General features: G+C 41.1%; 1 protein-coding gene across 2 annotated transcripts in view; it reads right to left on the bottom strand.

Annotated features, from left to right (window-relative positions):
• The window catches only part of LOC116917647 (inactive tyrosine-protein kinase transmembrane receptor ROR1), a 103,029-nt gene that overhangs the window by 39,613 nt on the left and 45,507 nt on the right, over positions 1-17,909 (bottom strand). The window contains exon 2 of one of the 2 annotated variants that reach the window (XM_032923197.2): positions 16,199-16,279. In XM_032923197.2, the coding sequence (XP_032779088.2) occupies positions 16,199-16,279 (81 nt within the window). Of the gene's footprint in view, positions 1-1,168; positions 2,139-16,198; positions 16,280-17,909 lie in introns of those variants that run through there. The other variant, XM_045169942.1, reaches the window with a different exon arrangement.

A 17,909-nucleotide genomic window follows, 5' to 3' on the forward strand; every position in this document is an offset into this window, starting at 1 on the left:
TGAATGGATACTGTTTTGGAAGGAAAGGAAGGACAGGAAGGAAGGAAAGAAAAAGACAAGAGAGAATTTTCATCGCACCGGAACGGAAAGACATGCCATTTGTTTTCGACCTTCTTTCGTCCTGCCTGATTTTTCAAGTTCCACGCTGGCTATTGCCAATTAACGTGCGCTAGCTTATTATTATTTTTTCTCTTCCTATTTCGACGATGATCAATCCAAAAATTGATCCTTGGCTGTGCTCTTCGTCCAACGCCATCTTTTCTGACAGCTAATATGTATATATATATACAGATAGATAGAGATATATGCAGAAGATACGGAGACATATTCCAGCAGGTCTGTCTACTCGACATTCTTCGTCCATCACAGCCGAAAAATCATATATATACATTCCATAACTTCACAGCAGCCTTTTCTCTCTTTTTCTTTGTCACCTTTTACCAGTGCGATCCAATCGAACGGTTGCCTACATACCATTGCCTTCTGCCCGTTTGACCTTATTAGACCACTGGATCACCAACTTTTTTCGTCGTTCGATATTATGTAATGTATACATCTATATTTCTTTTTTTTTTTGTCCTCGTGTCACCCGTCAGAAACATCGTGCGGTTGTGCCCTTCAGGGCTGACGGGCTTCTCGAGGGCTACTCGATACGTGTGCACACCCAAAAATAGGGAAAATATTTTTACATTTTTGTTCCTAATTTGATTGACAAAATCTCGCTTTTTCTACCCTGCAGGGAAGATCGATCGGCTTCCAATTCACTTGAATTTTTTTGGAAGGGAAAAAAAAAAAAAAAAATCTGGACGCGAACTAGAGGTGCATAAAAGTTGGCCAGTGTAACGCACAGTGGATGAGCTGCACGTCAACAGCCATATCATGCTTTATATGGAGTCAATCCAATTATGGTGCCAAGTAGCCAGCTCTGACCATCTCTCTCTCTTTCTTTTTAGATGCTTTCAAGTTTTGTTCACTCTCTTCCCAATAGCTAATGCTTTTTTCTTCTTCTTTCGTTCGATTGTGAAAGAGAGAAACATCAAAGAGCAGCATATAGAAAAAAAAAAATCAAAAAAAACAAAAAAACAATTTGGCTGCTTATTGGATGACGTACCGTTTGTTGACACTAAGTTTAAAAGGGTCGAGAAGAAGTGTTATGGATTGCTCTTACCGTTTTCGTCGAAAATAGGTACGCCGCCGAAGACGGTGGCAAAGCAACACCAGCGGAAAGCGACCGTGATAAATAAGACGGCGACATAACTGGTTGATATCCTCATTTTATTATTTCTGCTTGGATGGCTATATTTCCTTTTACTTCGTTTTGTTTCCCCTTTTTTTTTCAATTGTTTGTTCACCTTTTGTGGCGTTCGCGACGCAAAGGTGAAAACGTTAAGTACTGGCGTTATTGATTTGTTTGTTCCGTGCCAAGTCGGGAGAACGAAAAAGCAAGGCACAATTCAATTACCCAGTTCAATCAATCACCATCGGTCCACACAGTCACTGTTGCTCCTTCAGGCCCGTGTCAGAGGTCATCGGCAAGTCATTATGACGAGCTTTTCAACGATGGGACTTCTGATCAGCAGCCCACAACAACACTGGCCGTCTGGCTGGAGTCAAATATAAAGATATTCCAAAAAAAAAAGAGCCCTAGACTGTAATGCTCGTTGCGACTATTGTCCTCTTGTTATTGTCAGAGCCGAGAAAAATGGTAATGATGCGACACAGACTCCAGTAAAGCTCGTTAAGAAGCGAGTCAAGCTTTTTGATTGGTTGACGATGACAGAACGCCTAACTTCTTTCTTTCGCCCTTTCGTTTTCGAACTGGCGCTAGTCTGCACAACTGACACTCACCGCTTTTCACGGCCACACTGACTCCTGTTAATCGATCTTTTATTAATAATTTCGCCACTCAAATATATTTATTTACGAAGATTCTTTCTCATCTGTAAGACACGAACGATTCGTTAAACGCTGCTGCAGACACTGTCAACTTTAAAATGAAACCCAAAACAAACAAACAAACATTCGACGAGGTATTTTTCTCACACAGGTAAACACGGAGAGTAAAGAAAAGCGCTGCGAGAGGAGCGCAGCGGTACTTCCACACGGGCCGAGAGGCGAACCCAGACTGTTTCAAATACTGAAACCGTCGAATGGAAAAAGGAGGGGGATAGAAAACCAAAGAGAGAGAGAGAGAGCCAAACTATACACAGTGGAGCCCATCCGCAGCTGTACTACGTATGCGTGTGTGACCGACTCCGCAGGCAACCGCTGGCTCTACCTCCCCCTTCTCTTCTTCATCTCTTCTTTCCTCTTCTGTGCTTCTTCGTAGCTGCACGGTAGGCCTTCTTCGACCAAGAGTGATTCAATTGTAACAACAACTGTCTCCGACAAGAAATTAGAGAAGCCTTTTCTGAACCGACTAATCCTTCCATTTCTTTTTTAATTTTGTACCAGCGCCAAAAACCAAAATGAAATAAAAAAAATTTAAAAAAACAGACTTGAGATGAAGAGAAACCGTAGAAAAATTCAACAGGCAAAAAAAGAAAAGGTGGGCTTCAAAACTGAATGTGAATGGTGGGCGGTTTATTAGAGGTCAACACAAAGTGATACGATCAAAGAGGCGGGGGTCGCAACTTGGCATACACAGTCGCCGATATGCCGTCTGGCTGGAAAAAAAAAAAACAAAATCGTGTGCAACTGTGCACACACGCCCGACAAGGGCGTACCACGCATCAATTTTTTAATCCGATTTTCTAACTTTTATGCTTCGGAAAATAAAATAAAATAAAAATTCAACACAAAAGAAGGACACGAAAGCAATCAAAATCTTACAAGGAGCATTACGAATGGATAGAAATCGACTGCGATTATATCACTCAGCCAACTATTAACGTATTCCCAATTGAATAATGTAATAAACTAGAGGCTAAACGCCCGAGAAGAGAAGAGGGAGGGGACGAAAGAAACAAACAGAAAAGAAAAAACCAGATTGTGGAAAGAAAACATTCTCAGGCTGAGTGAGTGTCGATTGCGCGTGCACCATTTCACCACACAAGGCTCTAACGTGCCAGAATATCAAGATGTAACCTGTTATTTTGATTTTTTCTCTTTTTTTTTCCCCTCTCTTTTCTTGAAAGCTTCTTTTTGGATAGATTTATTTTTTCTCGGCCCTTTCTCTTCAGCTTGGCTGATTCTTTTTTGGGGGATCTGACACGAAGTGTGGAAACCACAAGTAAACAAACAAACGCAACAGAGTTGAGAGAAAGGCAGATCCGTGTGTTTGTAACAGGCCAATGCGACACTATACGAGCTTTCCTTACTTATATAGTAACATACAACTTTTCTGCTGGGAACGAGTTTTTTCAGATCAAAAGAAAAAAACAAAGAAAAATAAAGAAAAGCAAGTCCGGCTGCATTCCAAACTGTCGTGACCGTGCGCGCACACACACGGGGTTCCTCCCTATTTCTGAAAACACGGAAGAGAACGATAACTGAAGCAACTGCCCCGATCTCGAAAGGCCTTGCTCGCCACTACCTGCTCCAGGTACACTAAATATTAAAAAAAAAACAAACAAACAAAACAAACCGGTTGGTGACCAGCGCCATCTCTTAATTAGACGAAATGTTTGTTTTGTTAGTTCAAGGCGCCAACAGATTTCATCGCGATTCAATTCATATTGTCACCTGACGCTCGTGTGGAATCGTTAGTCCTCCTGGCTTAACCTACAGCCCAAACATCCCAATGATTCATTCGTGTATATCCGAGTCTCTTATCTATTCTGTTACTGGGTGGTAGCTGGAATATCGGATAGCATTCTCCTGTGACCGAGGCATTGAGCGCGCTACACAATCAATAAAATTGGGAACAGGTTCGAAGAATAATTCGTTTTCAATTCAAAAAAAGGAAAAAAAAAAATAAATCTGATAAGAGGGACGAAAGAATACAAAAAAAAAAAGAAAAAGAATGGAATGAAAAAAAAAAAAAAAAAGAGAGAGATCGGAGAGCTCACAATCAAAAGGACGGCTACACTACAATCAAACGATATAACGGTTTGATGCATTGTACGCCGCCCGGTGACGTATGGGGAGGGAAGGCGAGCCAACAATGATGACAATAGTGCGGATAAAGAATAAGAAAATAAAAAAAAAATAAAAGGAAAGAAGAGAAACGAGAGAATCATCATAATAATAACCATAAAAAAGTAGGTGGGAGGTGAATATTTTTGTCGCACACACACACAGACAGACGCACAAGCTACGCCCATATGACGCGATGCGGACACACAATAACCAATGGTATGACAAAAGATCTACCAAAAACCACTCGGTCCAAACACATGCTTAACTGAACGTTTGCCTGTTTATAATTGATGACCTCTTTCGGAGTCAGATGACCTTACGTGGCAGTCATCATCGTCCACGATCTTTAAACTCTTGAAAATGAAGTTCATAGGAGAAAGACATCTGCCCTTGTACGATGGCAGGAGATTCTAATTGAACCCACGTTTGCTCCAAGGGCATCTTTACAATCCTGAAGCAGTTTGAAATCAAGACGCATCGTTTCTTTAAACGAATAATAAGCTGTTCATTTCCACCACATGTGCACACATGAGGCATCGTTTTGGAAAGATTCGCTAAACAAACTCCACGTCAACCAAATAAAGGGGACGCTAGAAGTTTGTTTAATCAAGCCGGGCAACAAACCGTAAGAAATGGAGTCACGAACTACCAGATATACGGATGATGTTCTATATATTCATATAATATTTTATTTATTTATTTATTTTTAAAAAATCTGTTTTGAATACCGGTTAAACCTGTTCAAAGGGAATCTCATCAACAGATCTGAATTTTTGATTAAATCCACATTTTGATATCTGCTGCAGATTGAGCGTCTCTGCAAATTCAATCAACCGGTTGCTGAGGAATCCTTGTTTTGTTTTTTGTTTCGCTTATCTCCTATTTCTGCTTCTTCTTTAGTAGAACCAGAAGCGACCGAAAGAATGTGTTAATCCAAACGGAACGAAAACGCTGATCGAAATCATCCAGTCGATGTCACAGTAATAAGAATCGTTGACAGACCAGAGAGAGAGAGAGACTGGTGAACTGATTATATTCGTATAGTAGTATCTTTAGATAGTCTTATCGGATCTTGGGATTCAATCACGTTCTCCGACTTATATATACAAGCTCGTAAGGACATGATATAACGAAAGCAGCAACGCAACAAAGTGAGCAACCGACGATATCCCTTTTGATTTCAACGGGCATTTTTGTTTTATTTTGCTACAAAGGTATACTGTATATATACGTACACACAAGAAGAATGCAACCGATCGTCTTATTGAAAGTTGGATAAAATTTTCCGTTCTGTCAAGGGCGGAAGATTTTGATAAATCGAGCGTGTAAACGGAGCCACGTTAAAACGGACCGAGAAAAGAAAACCATCTAAGAAATGGTAAAGGAAAAAACAAAACAATCCATGTCTTTGTTTCTATTTTTCCATTTTAAAAAATCAACAACTTTTGTCTTCAAAAAAAAAAGGAAAAAGAAAAGGGCGAAACAACTGTTTCCAAGTGGCAGTTCCAGATGAATTCCAGGCTACACACATTCCGTCTCATTATTATTCGCAGCCGGTAAGCTCTCTCTTTCTTTCTTTCTTTCGTCTCTGTTGTATGGCGATAGCTGCTGGTGCTACACACAAGGAAAACATCTCGTTTCTCTCATCAGCACGCACGCCATGTGCGCATAGTGCCACACTGTCGTCTATATTTCTCCCTTTATTTTTTATATATTTTTTGTCGTGTCTTTCTTTCGAGTGAGCTCTTGTTTCCCGATTTCTTATGAACACATTGACAGATATCTTTCTCATATTTTCAGCATTACTTTGGCCAATAGATTCGTCGACGCTGATATTTCTTGTCAGTTCCAAAACAAGTTGTCTATTCAATCGCTCTTGTCGACGGTTTTTCGCTTTTATGGCATTTCGGTCATATACTGTTGACGTTCGATTTTTCCTTTTGTGAGTTCTTGCTCACGCAGACCTGAAGTATGAGCGAAGAAACTGACAAGAAAAAAAAAGAAAGAAAAACGAGAAAGATATGCTAGAAAGCATTTCAATTAAATACATTCTCTCCTCTATTTCTCGTTTCCTTTTCAAAAAGTAAACTTTCAATATCTCCCCCTGCATCCCCCCCCCCCGCTCCTTGTCTGTGACGTGAAGGATTTTTTTATTATTTTTATTGCTTTTCTTTTTTCCTCTGTTCAACGCTGGGGTGGCTTATAGAAACATATGGAAAAAAGAGAGAGACTTGGAAAGAAAAAAGGAGGAGGTCTCGTTGGACCATTGATTGAAAGTGTCTCAGCTGGAGATCGCCAGCGACTTCATCCTCTTCTACTTCTCTGAATATGAGGGTACCGAGGGGGGGGGATGCAATAGGTTATTTCTTGGTCGGCAACACGCCATCTTCAGCTGACTCTTGACACAATAGGGCTTGTGTTCCTATGTAAAACCAATCGTTCATGATCAGTATTCAACAACCGGGCATGTCGTGTTGCTTGTGCATACTCTATCAAGTGTACAAGAACGTCTAGTGGAGACGCAACGTCAACTAGGTGTCGTTGCCTCACAAGAGGAGGAAACCGGAAAAAGAAATGCATATGAGAAGGGTGTCAAGCCTGTGAATGATTGCCGTTAGTCACAACCTCGTTGACGATGGACGCACGGTCTCCCCGATTAACCTTCAAATCAATTCTACGGCAGAGAACTTATTCTTCCGCGGCTTGGCAACTGCAACGTAAAAACTGCAAGTGACGTTCAATTTGTGGAAAACCAGAATTGTTTTGGACGATCTTGAAAAATGAACGAATGCAATGACTCGTTAATGATCGAGTTCATTACTGGTAACGAATTCGGAACGTTGTCCGAAATGATCAATAAAAAAATGCTAATTGGCCTTGCCATTTTATAGGTGACTTTGCAAAAAGCGAAGAGGCCAACAAAAGAAGGGCAAAGGCAATAAAAATAACAAGATGTAAGCGAACAACACAAAAGACGGTGCGGCTTTCGATCGGCGGCTATGAATTCTTAAGGCAATGAAATGCCAAAAATGTAATATCGTTGGTTTGTTGTGGCCTGACAACCCTCCAGGCCCACAAGCCAAACCTACACACATCTATACGGCTGAAAGTAGTATGAGGCACTGCGAGTTCGGACTGAAGATATTTGTGTAAAAAAAATATATATATATATTCTTTATTTCGAACAAGTAAGTCCAACAATGTCCGTTTCTTTCCTATTGCTTTGCTTTCTTCTAGAAATTCCTGTTTAAGATGAATAATCGTTCAGCCTCGTATAGTCGCTTCTTTGATTGTACGTTTTGATTTGTTTTCGCCAACTATATTTAGGCTAACATCGCAGAAACAAATGGAAGCGGCAATCCATTGTTGAAGACAAGCATTAAGTATCCTCATAACTGTCATTCCCCATTTTTCAACGGGTTGTCGGATACGGCAACGAAAACGTAACATTCAGCCCACGTTGTGCAGACTCTATTTGGACGCAAAGAAATAACCGAAATAAAAGATTGAAAATGGTAGCAAGTTTTTGTGATAGTCGGCGTCTCCCAAGACACGTGTCGCACGCTTACCAAATTATGCGATTCGACACAAATAAACTGCATACTGATGTGACGCAATGAATACCAAAGGATATCAAGGGCCAAGGAGAGAACAAAGTTCCTAAACACGAATTCGTCTAAATGGAATGTCTGCGAGGAAATAAGTACAGCGAATACCGCGGTGTTCTCTTATAGGTCTACATTAGCATAATTGCATCAAAGGTTTACAAGCAGCTTATTTTACGACACCAAAAGACGGGCGAAAATCACAACGCACATCGCACGAAACCACGCGGAAACCTGATTGTGACGTACTTTGAAGAAACCCCAGACTTGTCGTTCTTAAATTGCAAATCTCTTTATAGCTACAAAAGGCAATAATATATAATCGTACAAGTTTTCTCTTGGTCTTAAACGGACCGAAAGTTTTCCCCGTTATTCTATCAAATGGATGACAAGTATATAGGCCTTTTCAGCTTAACTCTCGGTCACAGCACGAACGGTCGCGTGACGGATAATTTCCTTAATCGAATTCCGAACGTTCTTTTCTTCTTCTCAGATATACTTATATGTTAATTTACTTTTCAAGACCTAAAGTAAACATTGAAAATTATGGGCATCGCGTAGGGAATGCAAACTGGCAAATAACAATTCGCTACATGCTGCATTCCACAACGATATACTTTTAACGAGAGCTTCAATTAACATAACATTTCTAATTGCGCAAGAACATTCTTTCTGTCACATTTTTTCTGACTACAAGAACGTGATTGAACATTTGGGTCAGGTCAGAAAAGTTATTATAAATATACTCTTATACGTTGAGATCAGGATGCATAGCTTGGGAAGTCCTAGAATGTTAACGTCCGTTTCCCTGGGTAATGAAATGCATCTTACACACGTGATTCTTTAACGGACTATACTCGATTTCTTCCCGCGTTTTCATTACAATATATATATTTTTTTCTTTTACCGTAATAGCATTTTCAATAAGGCAGATCAGTCACAAGACGAACCCGGGAGGGTAGAAAAAAAAATAACAAGTGAATACAGTTGAGACCGTGGCAACAGTTTGACCGGCATGCGGGAAATGAAAGTCATCTATCACGGGAAGAGTCGGCTTTTCTAAACGGACAACTCTACCGATTCTTCGTTTATTCCTTACGTAAAATGCGAGTTTTTTTGTTTTTTTTTATTCACGTTTTGAAGGACGAAAACGGTTTTTCAATAAGCACTGCATTTGTTTGTTGCAGATGGATGTTCCAAACTTTGCGTCATTTGCCTAAAGGAAATTATTTTCTTTTATTTTTTTCTTTAACTTTACCGAAATTAAAAAGTCTTCTTTTCTTTTTTGGCGGCATCGAGTTTTATTATGAAAAGAACCGGAGGACGACCGGAAGGTTGGAGGACAATCTCCACAAATCTTTTTCTTTTTTTTTTTTTTCCCTTTTTTCCCTCGCTTGTTTGGTTCTCACAATCTAAGTTGATGGATGACTTGGTATATTTTTGTGTGGCAGTTGAGGCTCGCGATCAAAATGGCGCCCTGATAGTCACCGCAACTCCAGACACACACACCCATAAATATATTCATTTTAATCCCTGAATCATTCCCGCATTTTGAAATACTACCTATCCGTAAACACTAAAGGACACGTTTCATACGTACAATAAAAACAGTAAAAAAATAAAAAATAAATAAATAAAAAAAGAACAAAGCAAAAGAGAAACCGGATGATCATTCTGTCATACAAGTTGCATATAGTCAGACCCGCATGAATGTCTTTACTACGCACTGCAACATAAACGAAGGGAAATGACCATTAAAAACGAAAAACACATTGAAACCAATTAGGAACTTGCATTACATATAATTACGGTGCACAAAGGACGTACAATGAGCAGCACTCTTGGGGCTAGAAGGCTGGAAATCCCTTTTATCATGCCGGCTCTCGGCTTGGCTGTGGGGGGTACGTGCTGTTATACGACGTTGGCACGGCAAAAGGGAAAAGACTGAATCAACAAATAATGCACCGATGGTTCGCTCTCGATTCGACCGTATGTTTATTGACAGGGCGGCGAACGAGGAGAGAGGGGGAGAGAGACAGATAAAAGAAGGGGGGGAGGAGAGAAAAAAAAGAGAGAACGAAATGTTTAGGTTTGAAATTCCCGCTTATTGTTGATGTCGATCCTATACTGGCCGATCCTGCGTGCGTACATCTTACTTAAGCCATTTAAAAGGGGCACCTCGCTTTGTTCGCTTGCCACCAACGATATTTTTAGGCTACGTTTAATTATAACCTCTTGGTAGATCGGACGCAACAATGTCGTTTCGTTTGCTGTCTTTACCACGTAAGAACAATGCTCGCTTCACCTTGACAGTATACGCGCACGCAATGCGCTATCGCTACCGAATATCGAACAAAAGTCACGTTTACCACAGCAAAACTCTTCTCTGCCAAAAACAAAACAAAACAAACATAACCGAATGAATATTTAATAAATTCCAGTTTGTTCCTCGCGTCAGACAGGTGACAAGATACATACTGACGATTACTTTGTGTTGGCTAAGCCCAGTGGATAAGCAGAACAAGACGAAAATAATGTCTTAAAGATAATTAACATAAGGGGACACGAAATCGATTTTGTATGAGTTTTGTTAACATTGTGAAAGGCATTGGATTCAGGTCCGAATCCGGTATTCATTTTTTGTTTTTTATCCAATCAGCCATTAAGATTAAGGTGCGAAACAAATCGGTTACCAAACTATGACGTGATTGACAGCAGGGTGTAAAAATAGGGAACGGGGCAAAAGAAAACGGAAGGAAAAAAAAAAAAGAAGAAGACAAAAAGAGAAAACGAACGGATATCAAGTAAAGCCCAAGTTGTCAAAAAGCAGCTCCGATTCCGGCGGGCGAGAAAGTTCCGGCCTAGTTCAGACGTGGACCCCTCATTTTGGGGTCTCTTCTCCCCTCCCCCCGCCTCCCCCCACCCCCCCCCTCTAAAAGCGCAAACAAGAGTGGAGGGTGGGGGTGATGGAAGAGAGGTGTCCGGACGCAGCTGTGAAACCCAACAGAGCCGATCCGGCAGAGGTGGCGTAGCAAAGCGCCAGAGACAAATAGACGGCATATAGAGAACTGCGGCCAAGAAGGGGCGGAATGGTGGAAGGATCAACGGAACGTTTGACGGACGGAGAAAAGATTTCGGTTGTGTACATAAAGCGTTGCAGACTACCGGCTGACTGACAGTCGGGTGAGAAAACGAGTGATACGACGAGATAATGGGCAGAGTGAGGAAAACGGTACACTCGGCTCGATGCGTGTCGGCTAGTAGAGAGAAAGACTGTAAAAACAAACGTTTCTTTTGTTCCGTAATTCCAGCAACCATGAAAAAAAAAAAAAAATGCCCAGTCGTCTTTCCAACGCTTCATTGGCTGATTAAAAGGACTGCCGGAAAATGAAACGAATTGTGTCACGTAACATTGCGGATTTCGGATTAAAAATGTGTTGCTATCGTTTACTTCTTCTTCTTCAGTGTGTCCATATGATAAAGAACACCGTTATCTCCGGGAGACGCTTGCAGAGTGTGATTGCGTACACGCTTTATGGATCAAATGGTTTTCTCCGATTCGAGACGGACTCTATAGTCTCTTTGCTACGCACGAATTCGCGTTCGAAGAGCTCAAATAGCAAAGTTGTCGGAATCACCAACCGCTTCTGATTAGACGTTTTCGAAAAAGTGCTGAAGGCGTCCAGGAAATCCTTCGACGCATTATTTACTTTTGCTGAAGAAGACAGACGGGCAAGAGCGAGTGTAAAACTCATTAGAGCTAGTCGAGGGTGAAGAAGGAGAGGACAAGCTCAGAGAAAATGGGAGCAAGGCACGGAGTGAGAGAAGAAGACGGCGACTCGAGAAAAGCATTTCAATTGCAAAATGATCCGATGACATTTCCATCACACACACAGTTGAAAACACATGGCGCCTTCAGACTGGGGAACGAACTGGACACCCACGCCGCCCCGCACACCGTTACTACTAACATACTACAAGCTCTTTGAAAGCAAACAGATTCCCCCCCCCTCTCAAAAAAAAAAAAAGAAAAAAATAGAATGAAAATAGAAAATCCATCCAACAGGCTTCTCGGGATCCTGGTGCAAACTGGAAGTTCGTTTGCCGGGCAAAATGTGCCCAGGAGATCCAACATCGAAAAACACGTAATTTTTGAAGCGATGGAAGATCGTTATATTTTTTTTTTAAACGAGGATCATTTAAGAATGAGGTGGTGTGCCTAGGGGTTCCAGTTCCCACGAATTGACAAAACAAAGCAAAATGACTAGCCTTTTTTTATTTTTAAGTTCCAGTTGATGGCCCAATGGACGCATTTGTGAATTAGAAATGATCTACCTGCTATGGGAGTTAATTGGACAAGAGCCGAAAAGGCAGTGAAAATGGCAGAGAAATGTGTTCCAGGGAAAATTTGAGACTAATCCCTGCGTTTTCTTTTTCTAGAGGATTAAATGGTTCGCTACGAAATTCCAAATAATCCGTTCATTTGTCTATCGTGTTGGCCAAAGCTCTGCCTCCTATATTATTACTTAGGGGAGAGATTGAGTTCTTGCGACCAACGGCAGGCGCCTAGGATCACTACGGATTAAGAGCTGGATATACAAGCCCCGATGGGACTAGGCGGAACCTAAGTCCTATTATTTGATAGCTACCTTAGATTTGCACACCATCGTCAGCTGGCCACTGCTTTTCCTATAGAGAATTGGGCCTAGTCAATCGCTTCCAGAAAACAAATCAATCAATGACACCCTTCCGCTGCCCAAGTGTCTACCGTAAAATTATTTTGGAGGTTGTTAGCAGCAACACAAGTTATAACGCATGTACAGAAAGCCATGTCAATCAAGTGAATTTTCGAACAAAATGTTATATAATATACACAAAAACTCCTAGAAAAATTGACTCCCTCACTAAAAAGAACAAAAATAAAGCCTGCATCCGGAAACTCGCAAACGCAAGTAAGTCGCTTAAATATGTTGGGAGGAATTGCAACGCCACCTATTCTTGAGTTATCAAACTTCTACGGCCCCAGCGGGAAATTTTGTATTTTAAAAAAGTCAGGCTAAAACGCCATCTGACGAATGAGTCCTAAGCTAGAAAAAGCCTTTAAGAAAGTGAGACATCTAACGGGCGGATAAGAAACTAAAAAAGAAAAGAAAAGATCAATCAACAGCAACATCAATCTCAAAGGATAAACCATAAGTGCCAAAATAGAAACCCATACAGTAAAATAAAACAGAATTAAGAAGATAATACAAAATGTCTTTCACTCGATTAATGTAACACTGGAGAAAAAATTTAATACACGACGCTGATGACATCATTCATCAGCTAAAGAAAAAAGAAGAAAGAAGAAAAAAAAAGAGACAGACAGCTTGGCTTGTCTGTTCGTCCGATCAGTCATCACATCGCAACATCAGCTAACAGAGAAGCATAAGCACAGAAAAATGTACCTTAAAAGAGTATTAATACAGATAGAGAAATAGCCTAGATCATTATATGTACTGTGCGGCAAAAGCCTTTTCCATTAAAAGAAAACTGACTGTTCTATTTAGACTATTTAGAATATACTGCATGTTTTTGATGAAACACGTGGTAAGCGATAAAACGGGAAAAAATAAGAAAAGCAGAGACATCCCGACGGGCAGCCAAGTCCCTCATCACCACGAACGCTGGTCATATTTTATCTAAACGCTCACGTCATAGACTACACGCGTATATATACAGCTGTTTGAACCGAAATATTTAGAGCCACTATAAGTAACGGGACGCATGTGAATCCCGGGAGTTTGCAGCAACCAAAAGGTGCTGCACTGCTCAGAGAACACGCTATAAAAAGAAGAAAAATATATAAAAAAAAAAAAAAAGACCGAAAAAAAGGAAGGGACTTCCGTAAATATTTACAATATCTACCGACCACCAGTTCCAAATTGCTGCCTACCCCCATCTCCCTTTTGGTCTTGCTCTACGTCTACCGTCTCTTTTTTTTTTCTTTCTATACTTTGTTTATTCGTGTACGATGACCAAGCACCGTCTAAAGATAGGCCAATCCCCTTTTTTAGTACACTACTCTATATTTTTCGGAATTTTGGTTTTTCTAGTAGAATTAAAGTTTTTTTTTTGTCTGTCGGAATAAGGGACTTTGGAGACTTCAAAGGGAAGTTTTTAGTTTAGCGCCATCTGGGTAGGCAAGTGTTAAGGTATTTCACAAGACTTTAGAATTTCACTAGTCCCGGTCATCGATATGTTTGAGAGATTCCACAAAGCTGATCAGCACCTGACCTTTGCCAATTTAGAATTTACCAATTGTTGATATGGGACATGTAGAGAAAATTCACCAAAGGAGAACATTTACGCAATCAGAAATTTCAGAATAACAAATCAGATTACGTAATGTGCCATACCAGCATCGCTAGTTTTGTACGATCTGTACGATCTGTCTTGATTATATCTCTTTGTAACGACCAAAGTCTTTGAAAAAATTCCTTGTAAGCAGCCTTTATGTTGTCCTTCTTCAACGATATCTCTTTCTCTCACTTTTTTCATTCTTTCTCTTTCTTTCTTCTTCTTCTCTCTCTCTCTTCCTCAAATGTAAGAGAGTGAATTCGGACACACTGACTTTGAAACGACCGACGCAAAGGGCGCCCGTCCATTCAATTCCTTATAATGGATTGGCATCCGGCGGATCGGATAGCAATCCGAACGGAACGGTATCAAATGATTTGGAAATGCAGCAGGGGTGGCAACAGTGGCCGAAGAAACGGTGGTACATCTACACACAATGAGCTGAGCCGCTCCGGTACGCTCGGCTTTTAGCCTCTGCATTCAAGATGAGCAAGGCTCTTTTTTTTTTTTTTTTGTGAAGCTAACTCTTGAATCGACTGATTGAATGGTGGTGCTATCGATAGTATGGCTTGCTCCTTCTTTTTCTTCTTTTGTATTGTGTTGCATGTCGACCGAAAACGATTCGTCTAGATAGTTGAAATTGTAAACTTGAAAGCAGTTAGAGCCTCCTCTCTCCAAGTTCACTGTCTAACTTCAACTTTGAACCCTTGCTCCCCCCCCGCAAGAGCAACGTAAAAAACAGAACCCCCCCTCAACAAATCGACTCTGTCCGTTGATGCAATTACCAGCGATGGATGGCGAGACTTGGCTCGTCGGCCATCACGAACGTCTAGAACGGGCTTTTGAAGAAGTAAGAAACAAGTCAAAGGCAGTCCAATTCGTGACGTGAGGACTGTGCGTCGATCAACGAAGATCGTTTGTCAACCTAACGTAAGAAACCAAGGACGTGGGACGACCATTAGACACGGCACAACGATGGAAGAGCCCATCAGCGTTTCGAGCCCTTCGGCCTTAATGCTGAGTTGAATTGATTTCGGACTGATAGTGGCGGGATTACGGGTGGACGAGGCGAGGTTAGGACGAGGTGGGCAGGCTTAAGATTAATTGGCTGCGTCTCCATTAGGACCGATCACTATTATCACCGCAATGAGACAAGTACTGAGACGACGAATAGACGAAAGAGAATTACATTGCTAACGACGCCTATATATGGATAGGCTAGACGAGTATTGTTACACGAAAAGTTGATGATGCAATCAACGCTTCCCGCTGCTGTGACAGGACTCAACTGGGAGGATAGCGGATGAGATTACTATGCCAAAGGCTTCTAACTGACTTTGGTTGCCACACTATTTCTTTTCTTTCCGTCTAGCCACGTACGATGTACGTACATCATTTAACGAGATAGAATTTAAGTTATACCTATAGTGTTCGTGGTTCTATATACATTCTTTCCGCCCTTCTCCCCACTGTACTGGTGTAGTCTTTCATCTAGAACCCTTGGCTTCTTTTACCGATGGAGATTTAAAAAAATAGGCACAAAAAAGGCAAAAAACAAAAAAAGAAATGAACGAAAATCAGAATCGATCAAGTTTATACCATTCACGTTCGCTTAATTGGTTCCGGCCTCATCAACGCTATCCAGACTTTCCACTTAAGGCAAAAACGTTCGATTACGTCACGAGCTTGCAAATTCTATTTCACCGTTCGCTGTTCATACTTCGAAAACCACAAAACCATACAACGAATAATCATTATACGGACATGAACGTCCGTCTGCGCTAAATGGTAATATCTTCACGTAAAAAGGCTTTTCCCATTTTTAGCTCTTTATTTGTTACTCTTCGATAACCGGATTGGTCCTAACCGGGATTTGGGTCGCGAAGCCTATGCCACTGAATCACGAAAGAGTATTCAATGATCGATGGAAGAAGGCACGGTGCTCTATGTGCGATTGTTCCTACAGCCCCTATTGCAAGCCTGCTGGCAAAAAAAGAGATCTTCAACAAAACAAAAAAAAATGCGGAAAGCTCTGGAATCCATCACTCTTTTCTCTACATGAATCAATCATTGAAAATGGGATTTGCCAAGATGCTGAAGAAAAAGTGAAGCTAAAAATAAACGAAAACAAAAGAAGGACAAAACAAAAACAAACATGCAATGAATAATCTTACCGCTTTCGGTGTCGGACGACGTCGCCGTGTCGAGCGCGGATTTCGAAGCAACAGCATCCGTGGCTCCTTGGGCGGCTATACCTAAAGACGAGATGAGTATTAGTGTAAATATGTGCTGGTATCATTGGGAAGGAAGTCCCGCAAATTCCCGTGTCGTGACCGAAGAAATAAACTCGTGTCTGTACAGTAAATACCCCGTCAAATACAAACTCGGCACAAAAGTTTCCCATCTAAATGGTATAAACGCAGTCTAATACCAAAAGTTCTTCTTTCAATTGTCTTGTACGCTCAACCTTCTTGTACCCCTCCCCCCTTCCTTCCCTGTATAATTGAAAGAGTCAATCAGGACGTCGGGTAGGGTTTTCTAACCCTAATTGAGCTACATTCTTTTGAATCCGTTTGCCATCCAACACACAGCACAGCACACACAAATAAATTAGAGTAGAATCGAACCCGATCAAGTTGAAGAAGACAGTTGAGGATGAGAAAGAAAAAGAAAAAAAACTATAGGTGAAAGGGTCATCAAACGAGTCTGTCTTCGAAAGTTCACTGTTCCGACTGACTTCTTTCTTTGCTGTCTTTCTTTTCTTTCTGCCGTCCTTTCTTGTCTTTTCTTTGTCGAAAACAAAGACGCACACAACGATACCAATCAGTCGAAGCTGCCGGAACTATCCGTTTTAAACAAATCGAATGACAAAAGAAAAAAAAAAAACAAGAAACGAAATCGGTAGAAAACGCAAAAGCAGAAACAGCTCTTCCGAATCCAAATGGCGGAAACAAGCACGCATTTCACAAATCTTGCAATTCTGATTTTCCAACAAGCCACGCTCATCATCTACACCATAACTTTATTAACATGACCAATTGGAAAGAGCACAATTTTTCATGACAAATCAAACGGCGGCGGTTATTCACCACGAGGAAGAAAGTAACCGATTCGAAGCCATGAAAGTCATTTATTAGCGCGTTATAACTCTTGAGCAACATAATTCAATTGCTAGTCGATTTTCTTCGTCACATCATTAGTTGAAAATCCACAAGACTATCTGCACCACCGTGAAGCGAGCAAGCAAAACGAGAATCCCTTTTCGCGACGTGATGGATTACCACTCACGAGTGCATTGAATGTCGTGGCTAGGGCAGCCGAAAACCCCACGGAACAGTCTATAGCTAGAACATGGACGGAGAGGAAAGATAGAATAGAGAGGTGAGCCATGTCTCCTATATCTGTTTCTACTCGACTCTGGCTCCCGCTGTACAACAACGTCTTGGAGAAAGAGAAGGAAAAATAAAAAATAAAAAAGAGGAAACGTATCAGCGTGTGTCGCTGCTGCCTCGTGATCAAAGGGACAAAGCGAAAAGAAAAAGCGACGAGAGACGGAAAAGAGGTTCATTATCGATTACCTACTTCTCTCTTTCTTTTTCACGTCTTTTTCTTTAACTGTTGGGGGTTTCCACGCGAGAAGAAGAAGACCGAAGAAAGAAGAATTTATAAAGAACGAAGCGAGGTCATGTCGGCTACTCTGACTGGGAAAAAGAGACGTGCCACAAAATTGACCAATTGACTATAGCAGTTGGCGGTGTTTTCACGTTCACCGACAAGACTTGTGATTTCTTTTTATCTTGTCTAGCCATCAACGGCAATGAATTATTGCATTTTGGTAAGTGAAAACGATTGGAGCTAAGAGAAAGGTCAAGCGGGGCGTGTCTC

Source organism: Daphnia magna, linkage group LG2, assembly GCF_020631705.1.
Source record: "Daphnia magna isolate NIES linkage group LG2, ASM2063170v1.1, whole genome shotgun sequence".
Taxonomy (NCBI): domain Eukaryota; kingdom Metazoa; phylum Arthropoda; class Branchiopoda; order Diplostraca; family Daphniidae; genus Daphnia; species Daphnia magna.